Here is a 10,658-nt window from a genome sequence, read left to right as displayed (position 1 = left end):
TGAACTCTCACTTTAGTCTAAATTAAATTTAAATTAAATGTAGACATCTGACATTGTGAATGTTCAGTGACAGTTCTGCATATGAATGGAAATTCTCTTTAATTCTATATCATACATTAAAATAGTAATTATGTATATTTTTCATCACCACAAACTGTATTTACTCTCAAAGTATAAACCTTTCAACCTGTTTTTTTTTGTTTGTTTGTTTTAAAGAGGTATCGTGTCTTTTAAATCTCAAATCCAGGATACAAAAATAAAAAAGAACTACTTCTATCAACACAGCAGCAGCAGCAGTTTGTAATCTGTCTTATTAAAATGCAGAAACTAAAAAAGGTAAACACTTATTACAACTTCAATGTCTAGAAAAAAACATTCAATTGCGGCTTTTCTGATTTGCTTATTGCATTGTTTCAATTTCAACACGATAATCGTTTCTTTTCTACGTGTGAAAGCAGCGTAGTGTAAGGCAAATTACAATAATAAAATGGTTTAACGGTGACTAACGGCCCCAAAACAATAAAGAAAACAAAGACGTTTGAAAACGCTGCTGTGCTCTTCTTTGATCTGGGTCGTGTTGTAGTCTGGACATTGGTTATTATAACGGCTGCATCAGAGAGAGAATCTACTTCCTGTTTACATCGGCAAATGAAAACGTAGTATTAGTGTGAATGTGTCTAATCTCTCTCTCAGAGAGTTTGTCAAAATGAACTAAAAAAGTCAGTTTAAATGTGTCTTTATATGCATATTAAATGATTAAAGGTCCACTTTAAAGGCCACGAGTCTCATAGATAAGTGCGATGAACCATGACGCGATCATGGGATACATTCTCTCCCCCCCCCCACCCCCCCCCCCTACATTACAGAGTTTGTCGTGTGAGGTGAACACACCATGGAGTGTGGCTGGCGGGCGGGCGGGCGGGCGGCGGTGGTCAGGTCATGTGATCCAGGGTGACACCTGTGATTGGCTTCTCGGTGAGAGGCAGAGCGGCGTTGTGGGTGGAGACGCGGTGGAGGCCCGGCGACGAGAGAATGGCGGGGCTGCACAGAACTGTGAAGCGCTGCCGAGACAACAGGCGAGAAAAACAACATGCTTTTAGCCACTTAGCAAACGGCTCAGCTCATTAAATCAATGCCTAATTAAATCTGTGATATTTCAACAATATGTTTGCAGGTTTTTCTCAACTGTTCACTCTCCCATTCAAAACTCCATAGAGAAAATCAGTGATTTAAGCGTCTGCGGACACAGGAGCTGCTGCTCTGCTGCTGCCTCAATTGGGAATTTTGCGCCACTTTTTTTAAAGCCTAACACAGGATTTTAATAACAGAAGTCACAAAATGGCACATGTGATGTGACTGGAGGAGACTCAAGTGGATCAACTACTCCTGTGTGCAGTGATGTAAAATCGCAGATTTCCTCTATGGGATTTGGTTGAGGAGAGTTTTTTGTATCTTGAACACAGCTGGGCACTCGGCGGAGCTTTCACTCAACTCATACAACCACACTTTTAAAAAGACAGTGAGTAGAACCTGTGTCAGGGTTCCCGGGGTGGTGACCAGGGCGTAAATGGCCCAGATGGGAAGCAGGGAGACGGACGAGAGGGTGAGGATCCAGCCAAGTGCCGTGGCCCAGGCCGGAGCCACGAGGTCTTTACCCAGACTGAGCGGAGACCAACACACCAGGGAGAACACAAAGGTGGCCTGTGGGAGGAACAATTACTGAATGATTTCACATATAAACGCACGACTGTGAGGCAGGAGGAAGAGGAGGAGGAGTTTATATGACGTGTTTGTGCACGTTAAAAAGGGCAGAGGTCACTCACAGTGCACACAGCTGGGGTGAGGTATTTCCAGCACAGCTTGAAGACGGGCAGCGGGCTGTAGCCGATCATGTCCCTGATGTTGGCGCAGAAGCGCTCGGCTCCTGTGGTCAAAGCGGAGAAGATCGTTAACGACCGGCGACGGCGTTTTTAGCAGCGGTCGCTCTTTATTTATCGTTCACCACAATAAAAACACAAACACTGGAGACACAAGGAAACTTTACACAGACGGTTCAGGAGGTTTAAACATCCCTCTTCTAAACCTTTCCTGCACCAAAGTCCAGAGACAAAACTGACGATTTTACATCACAGCACACAGGAGGTGTTGATCCACTGCTGCCTGCATCAGGAAGCTCAAATGTTTTATTTTGTTGACGTTGGTGTTTAAAAATCCCTTTTTTTAAACTCGCCTCAGTAACAAAAACGTAAAAAACGAGGCAGCAGCAGAGCAGCAGCTCCTGTGTCGTGTGTGGGAGAGTGAGCGGCGCACACAACGCAACACAAACTTAAGTTTCCAGTTTCCAAAAAAGTGACGTAAAGCAGTGAACATATTGTAAAGATACTATAGAACGAACCAAACTATATTATTTGTCCTTTGTTATGTGACTTAAATCAGGTTTTTCCTTGAGTTCCTGCTGCAGCGTTCATGAAACCGTGGTTTTGTTCATTAAAAGCAAGTTTCACCTTAAAGAGTCCTTAAAACAGTCAGAGTGGGTAACCGGTCCACTTAAACCCCCTTCTGCTCCTCGCCTTTGTCCAAAAACACAGTAGCACCTTTCTGTATTGACTTTACATTACATGGTACAGTCACACTTGAACAAATCATGTTTTTTTTTTTTTTAAATGCAAAAGGGTCTGGCAGGGGGATAGCGGGTCCCTGGGGTCCAGGAGACTGAGACTGGGAGGCGACGGGGGGCTCGCCGGGCTGATTTAGGACCTGCAGGAGACAGAGGGGGTCCTGGCCACGCGCCAGTCTCCTGACAACAGTGGGTAGCTGCAGCCGCGTTAATATACAGTCTACTGACTCCAGAGGGAGGGGAGGAAGTGGACTGGATGACCCGGAGTGATTTCAGGGATTACTGTAATTAGTGATAAACAAAAGTGTTCAATTCTCGTGCTTTCCTATAAAAACCTGAGCTAGGTTAAGATTTATTTAAGTGTTTTCTAATTTGGCAGAATGTAAACTGCTATTTCCAGACTAATGAGCTCCATTCAGAGGAATGTAATTTCACAACTTTCTCCCATCATTAGTCGATGTTTCTCTCCCACACCAAAGTCCATGGAGAAAATCAGTGATTGTACATCACAGCACACGGGAGCTGTGGATCCACTGCTGCCTCCATCGCTACGTTCAAATATGTTGTTCTGTGAGTGCAGTGTTTGAAAACCTTCACTCCGATTTAACGAGGCAGCAGCAGAGCAGCAGCTCCTGTGTCCTCACCAGCTTAAAATGCTGCTTTTCTCTCTGGACTTTGGTGTGGGACAGAGAACGCAGGACAAACTTTAGTTTCCTGTTGGAAAAAGTCTGTCTAAGAGTGAGATAAAGTGGTGAACACATTCTTACGATATTGGAGACGGCAGAGCTCGGTGCCAACAATGTGTCAGTGCCTCATACATCCACACTTTACAGAAAAAAAACCCATTGGTTTAGTTTAAAATCAGGCCACGTGAGAGAAAAGCCAACATAAAAACATCAGCGCTGCCAAACCTAAAGGCAAACATCTGGTTTAATTTCCAGATTGAACAAACTACAAAGACAGAGAAGCTCTTACTCCGAGGGAAATATCCCTAATTGAATCATTATCGACCCAATGGATTTGAAACCTTGTGAATCTCAATCTATTTGAGATATCTGCAGCAGCGTCCACGAGGAATAGGCTTGTCAGATATCGTCTCCACGCAGAAAGAATAAATGAAAAGGGTGGAGTGAGACTTAAAAAGAGGAGCTACTACTCATACCGTAGACCCAGCCGATGGCCAGAGACTGGAAGATGGAGAGCAGCAGCAGACTGGCTCCGCTGCAGGAGTATTTATCATAGATCTGGAACACATACAGACCTCCCTGCATCGCCACACACACAAAACACCATTATTGAATGTCATCAAATACAAAAAAAGAGGCTGGTAATGTGTGACCTACCGGCGTGACCATGACCAGGCCCATGAGGAAGCAGACGACGCAGACAAACAGCAGCAGCAGCTCGCGGCGGTGGCCTCGTCTGAGCAGGTGAGGGTACAGGTCCGTCACCGACGTCATCAGAGCCTCCAGGCTCACAAACTGAGAGACGGAGGGGGAGACGGAGGGGAGACAGAGGGGGAGACAGAGGGGGTCAGTGCGGCTGCTCTGTTCTATATTACACTGAATACACATCAGATCAATGTCTCACCTGCGTGTCCAGCCCCAGCATGATGATCATGAGGAAGAAGCAGACGGACCAGAGCTGAGGGAGAGGCATCATGGATACGGCTCTGGGGTAGGCAATGAAGGCGAGGCCAGGACCTGAGACCACACACACACACAGACACACACACACACACACCCACAGACACACACGTGGGAAAGGATACGATTTCTTTTAATTAAATACCCTCAACAACGCCAACTGATTACTCATGAATGAAGCATCATCCGAGACGTCTGCTTCACCTGACTGAGCCACGCTGCCGATGTCCACGCCCTGCTCCTCTGCCATGAAGCCCAGCACCGAGAAGATGGCGAAACCTGCCAGGAAACTGGTGGCGCTGTTCAGGAGGCACAGCATGAAGGAGTCTCTGGAGACACACACACACACACACATATAACTTAAAAGTGATAGTTCAGGTGTGGACGTATGAGACAAAAATGAGGACAAACTGATTTTTAGTCTCACCTAATAAAATCCACGTCTACGATATCTTAAGAATGTTAGCTGCGTTATCTCAATGTTAGACAGATTATACCGACTGTAAACTATGAGATACTGTTACGATCGCACTCTTGTGTCTGCCAGCAGGGACACAAGGAAAAAATACATTTTAGCTACCTAACAAAAGGCTCACCTAATCAAATCTGCTCCTTAAGTATATGGTAAACTGCTTTATTTCACAGTTATGCAGCATTTTCTGGCTCAAAACTCAAGTTTGTCAAACCTCTCACTCTCCCACACCAAACCCCATAGAGAAAACCATGACTTTTAGCTCACAGGTACACAGGAGCTGCTGGTCTACTGTCGCCTTATTTGGAATGTTCCCGTCACTGAGGTAAACCCAGACAAAAGATTTCCAACACAGAACTTGCATGAATAAGACATTTGGACTTAAGGATGGAGGCAGCAGTGGATCAGCAGCTCCTGTGAGCTGTGATGTAAAATCACTGATTTTCTCTATGGACTTTGGTGTGGGAGAGTGAGCGACAACCACACTTCATAAAGAAAGTATTAAAGCAAAGTATTCAGACTAAAAATGAGTCTCTGGCCTTGTATTAAGGAACTGTGGCCTGTTACTGTAAATGCTTGGCTGTGTGTGTGTGTGTGTGTGTGTGTGTGTCCTGGAGTGTGGGAAACACAGCAGCGAGGGCTTTTCTTTAAGGTGTGGCTGTATCACTGTGTTTTCTCTCTCCATTCCAGCAATTCTTTCTGGAAACCATCTGACCAGTGGGAACTCACAGCGTACAGTTCAAATGTACATGGCTCGTCTGAAGTGGAATTTGCCATTGTGTGTGTGCGCGTGTGTGTGTGTGTGTGTGTGTGTGTGAGACTGTGCTTCTCACTTGTAGCAGTTATTGTTGTATTTGTTGTAGCTGCCCAGGGCGGTGAGACTGCCCAAGCAGATTCCGTAGGAGAAAAACACCTGGGTGCCAGCATCCATCCATACCTTCACACAGAGAGAGAGAGAGAGAGAGGGGGGGGAGAGAGAGAGAGAGAGAGAGAGAGGGAGAGAGAGAGAGAGTGAACAGGAGCTGACAGAGTTCCTTAAAAATGACGTGTGGTGACGTCATGTTCTATTAAAGAAGAAGTGAGAACATGAACTTCTCAGGAAACGGTTTATTGATGATGTTATTGTTCGACTGAGCAGTAGAAGCTTCCTGGGTAGATTCACCCAGAGACTACATCCACTTTACTTTTAGAGCAGCAGGTGGATCTGTGTTGGGCTCAGGATTTCCCAGGATTCATCACACACCAGAGACACATGTTTGGAAAAGAGATAATGATGGACAAACACTGGAACCACAAGCACCAGGCTTTCACTCAACTGAACAGCTAACAGGAAACAGTCGAATAAATTAGGATTATCATTCTTTCAGACGAGCACCGACTCCTGATTCCAATTTAAATGGTTCACAGAGATTCTCAAAATGACTTGAAGAAACCTTTAATCACACATAAGTGAGGTTTGATATTTTACAGCTGAACCATAAAAGACTCTAAATAAAAAGAAAAAGTTCACACATTCATACATAATATATTGATCCTTGTGTAATAAATCAATCTAGAAAAAGTTACAAAACTGCTTTGCTTTAATCGCCGCTCGACCCCACACTCCGAACCCCAGATCTCTGTGTTTGATTTTGAATATCGTTTTTATGAAATAAAAACAACAGACATTCCTGAGGATATTCAATAAAAACTCAGTCAAAATCAAACTGACGTTACATATTAAAGATAATGTGGAACTCATGCGCTGGGTTTAATTCTGACCTCGTGAATAATTTTTTTTTCTTCTGCTCTGTGTGTGTGTGTGTGTGTGTGTGCGTGTGTGTGTGTGTGTGTGTGTGCGTGCGTGTGTGTACCTGTGGGTCTGCCAGGCGGGTGTGGTTGGGCTTGAGGTAGTAGATGATTCCCTTTGTGGCTCCAGGCAGCGTGGCCCCGCGCACCAGCAGCACAAACAGCATGACATATGGGAAGGTGGCCGTCAGGTAAACCACCTACAATGTACACGGATGTGGTCAGGACGGTCAGGAACGGTCAGGACGGACAGGACGGACAGGAAGGACGCCGCGGAGACGGAGAAAACAGGAAAGACACGTCTGCACGTTAAAAAGGGAAACTTGGGAGTGTGTCGTGTGTTGACACAACAAAAATGATTGTAGTGCTCACTCGACGTTTGAAAGTTTTATGTTCTGTTGCTAAATCAGGGTTCAGACGCCTTTCCCAAAGTCAAATTCAAGCACTTTCAAGGTCCATTTTCCAGCTTTTTTCAGCACCTTACCACTGTGCTACATTTCTCTTCATTATCATATTAAAAGAGATGGTACCGTGCTACAAACGATCAAAATAGTGTGTTTAAATCATAGCAAAATTGTAACTGCCAATTTATTAATGCCGTGTCCCTCAGTCAGAAGTGGGCGTCCAGCTCACCTTGCCGGTGGACTTGACTCCCTTCCAGACGCAGAAGTAGCAGACGAGCCAGACGACGGCCAGACACAGAGCCAACTTCCAGCTGACTGGACCCAGCTCGTCTAAGTTAGGGGACAGCCGCAGAACCTCCCGCCTGAAACACAAACACACACACAGTTAGATGGATCAAATCTGCCCCAGCTCATCTTCAGAATGTGTCTCTGTAGACCGCTCACTCTCCCACACCAAAGTCCATGGAGGAAACACAGCACAAGGGAGCAGTCGATCCACTGCTGCCTCCATCAGCTGATTAGAAAGTCTTCTTTTATGACTTTGGTGTTTGACATCGTTCATTCTGATTTACCCCAGTGACATAAACTCACCTAATGAGGCAGCAGTACAGCAGCAGCAGCAGCTTCTGTGTCGCCATGAGCAAAAAAACACACATTTTCTCTATGGACTTTGGTGCAAACTTCAGTTTCCAGTAAGAGAAGCGAGATAAAGCAAGACAACATATTCTAAACATGTCACAGGTGTGGATTTTCTCAGGTGAAATAGGATTTTCATTCTCGTAACAGTATCTCATAGTTTACAGATTTTCAACACTCACTCCCAGAACTCCATGACAGGAGACGAGGCGTTCTCTGGCAGGCTGCTCACATTAGCTGTCTGGTTGTGGTGATCAAAGAGGACACACGACTCTGCCATAACACACACACACACACACGCACGCACAAAAAACACCTTTAAGTTTCAAACAGCAGCTTCAAATGACACGGACAGGTGATTTGACTGACCGGTGTTCCACGTGTTGTTACAGTGTGACCAGGGCAGCACGGCCTGGAAGCTGTAGGACAGATAAAAGAGGGCCCAGGCCAGGATGACAATGTAGTAGACGCAGCCGTGCAGGATGATCACCTGACTGGCATAACCAAGCCCTGCAGACACACACACACACACACACACACACACAGAGAAATGAGCTTCAAGCACAAATATTTTATACTTTGCTCCGTCTCTGGAGTCTCATATGAAAGAATCCATTGACTGGAACAGTGGACGTGCAGCCCACGTCTACTGTATCTTCATTAGGGATGAATGATGGTCTTATGAGGCCGCGAGTGGGTGAGAAAGCAGAGGCTGTTTGCACTAATGAACCTCGGGCTTTCATCTGATGATGGCATATTAAATCTGCAAAGCAGTGAGAGAAATGACTGCAGAAGTGTTTCTTTGTTCCAGGCAGGAACTTTGAACGTGACCTCATGAGTTTAAAGGGATAGTTCAGCTGATAAAGCTGTGTCACGGCAGGTTAACTACTGACACTTATCCATGATACAGTTCAAGCACATCTCGGCTCGACTCTAAATCCGGTTAATCTCCAACTTTTAGCAAAGAAAAAGTCTAAAATGTCAATATTTAACAGAGGAGTCTGGTGTATTTAGTGAGAGCACTGCTGAACGCCGGCGATCTTGAGTCGTTACACCAAAAACAACTGCTTTACAACTGGAGCTCCAACTAACGATTGTTTTCACGATTAATCATGTAATTGTTTGGTCCATAAAATGTCAGAAAACGTGAAGAAATGTTGATCAGTGTTTGTCAAACCTGGAAATGACGACGTTCTCAGCCGTCTTTCTTTTATCCACAAACCACAATGATTCCGTTTTCAATGATTTCTTATCAAAAAATCTCAAATATTCACATTTCAGAAGCTGAAACAATCTTGAAATCTTGTTTTAATCATGAAGAAAGCTTCAAACTCATTAATCGATGATCAAAATAGTTGCAGATTCATTCAGTAACCGATTACTCGAGGTACAGAAAGGATGCCTGATACGAGAGCCGAGTAGTGCTAAAACAACGGCAACTCTACAGTTTGGTGCTTGGTTTTAAACATTCACATGAACTGATTTACTCGCTTTTTTGAAAACCTTGAGACTTCTCAAGGCCAGATTCCTCCTCCTCCCTCTACCACATGGTCTCACTGTGCACCGTGTTCTGCACAAGATAAGTTAATGACGCGACAACTGACAACTTTGTAACAACAAATCATTTCATCAACAGGAAAAGGAAACCCACGCAACAGAACAGCAACAATCAGGTCATTTCAGGCGAGTGTACCTCCAAATAGTGGGCAGATGGTCCTCCAGGCGCTGACACCTCCCAGACTGAGGTACTGACCCAGCGAGGTCTCCAGCAGGAAGAGCGGGATGCCACACAGCACCAGGAACAGCAGGTAAGGTACAAAGAACACACCTCCACACACACACACACACACACACAGTCACGGGTGACATTCCATCATCAAACGTCTAAAAGGAAAACAGTGGCTTATCCAAACCTGTGCACACTCATTTGACAATGATTTGCACGTAGCGCACATTTGTTTATAAAATAAGAGTTAGGTAACATACACTGTTTTTACAGGTGCAGCAGTACAGTAAAAACACTTCAAAGCTGCTGTGATGACTGAGTAAATAATGACACACATAGTCACACGTGTGGGAAAACCAATGCCTGAGCGTCATCAAAACTTATTTCAGAGCGGACACAGATGAGTGTGGTCAGCGTATTAAACATATGAGACATTTTCATCGCAATGTCCAGAAAAACATGCTGCATTACAAGCTGCATACAATGTGTATGTGCCTGGGTGTGAACGGCCCCTCATAAAACCTAACTTATTTTAAGATTTATCGACAGTTACATTTTCTTCCTGTTTTGTAAGAACACAAAATAAACATCTCATCTCAACAGAAAGAAGTCATTTACTTACCTCCACCGTTCTTGTAGCAGAGGTAAGGGAACCTCCAGACGTTGCCCAACCCGATGATCTGCCCAGCCACGGCCAGGAGGAACTCGGCTTTACTCGCCCACTGGCCCCTGGCGTGCAGCAGGGCATGTTTCGGGGCTTCTTTGCCGTTGGGGAGGCTCCCATTGTGGAGCTTGCTCAGCAGCGGGTCTCCTTGCTGAGGTTGCAGTTGGTCAGCCATCGCAGGTTCAGGCAGCATCAACACACGCACGCTCCTGACGGAAAAAAACATCACAGGGTTAAGAAGAAATCTAACACGAGGGAGAAACTACACACAACAAAGAGACACAAAAACGTGAGTTTGTCTCACATCCTTGCTGCCAGGATTGAATCAGCAGAAAGGAGAGCGTGTATTTTCTGACAGTTGGTCTGGTCTGGCTGCCTCATTTCCTTATCTGCCATGCGTATCAAGGACGTGTGTGTGTGTGTGTGTATGTACGTCATTTATCTCTGCCGTGCAGATCTTTCAAGGCCTTCAAGTGGCTCTGTTTTCCTCCCAGTCAAATAAAGTGGATAAAACACTGTGTTTTTCCACTTTATCTCTTTACTTCGCACAGACTGACCAAAAACTGGCTCCTACTTACTCATGTTGAGGCTAAGAGCGAGAAAAATACCCACAACAAAACACCAGCTCTCATCGAAAATCATCGTTCTTTGTTGAATTGCTAAATATTTACATTTTATAAGTCATATAACCTGCTAATTATGCTC

The 10,658-nt window shown here is 44.9% G+C and overlaps 1 protein-coding gene across 1 annotated transcript; it reads right to left on the bottom strand.

Moving 5' to 3' along the window:
- Positions 1–868: 868 nt before the first annotated feature.
- LOC131454136 (sodium- and chloride-dependent GABA transporter 2-like) lies at positions 869–10,345 on the bottom strand. Its single transcript, XM_058622527.1, has 15 exons — positions 10,258–10,345; positions 9,912–10,162; positions 9,257–9,391; positions 7,933–8,073; positions 7,746–7,836; positions 7,157–7,289; positions 6,589–6,723; positions 5,569–5,672; positions 4,468–4,592; positions 4,208–4,320; positions 3,961–4,098; positions 3,780–3,882; positions 1,824–1,924; positions 1,531–1,701; positions 869–1,061 (listed from the first exon to the last, which is right to left on the bottom strand). The coding sequence occupies exons 1-15, from the start codon at positions 10,332–10,334 to the stop codon at positions 933–935; spliced, it is 1,947 nt and encodes a 648-aa protein (XP_058478510.1). The 5' UTR covers positions 10,335–10,345; the 3' UTR covers positions 869–932.
- Between the last annotated feature and the right edge of the window lie 313 nt (positions 10,346–10,658).

The sequence above is a fragment of the Solea solea genome, chromosome 2 (genome assembly GCF_958295425.1).
Source record: "Solea solea chromosome 2, fSolSol10.1, whole genome shotgun sequence".
Lineage (NCBI taxonomy): Eukaryota > Metazoa > Chordata > Actinopteri > Pleuronectiformes > Soleidae > Solea > Solea solea.
This window is presented reverse-complemented; position numbering and strand designations above follow the sequence as displayed.

What these genes read in the sequence shown, in the direction of transcription:
- LOC131454136 (XM_058622527.1), bottom strand. Translation starts at nt 10,334, where the DNA reads ATGAGGCAGCCAGACCAGACCAACTGTCAGAAAATACACGCTCTCCTT. An exon ending in TCAATCCTGGCAGCAAGGAT is followed by an intron (nt 10,163 to 10,257) that starts GTGAGACAAACT and finishes TTTTTCCGTCAG; the next exon opens with GAGCGTGCGTGTGTTGATGC. An exon ending in CGGCAGCGTGGCTCAGTCAG is followed by an intron (nt 4,321 to 4,467) that starts GTGAAGCAGACG and finishes GTGTGGTCTCAG; the next exon opens with GTCCTGGCCTCGCCTTCATT.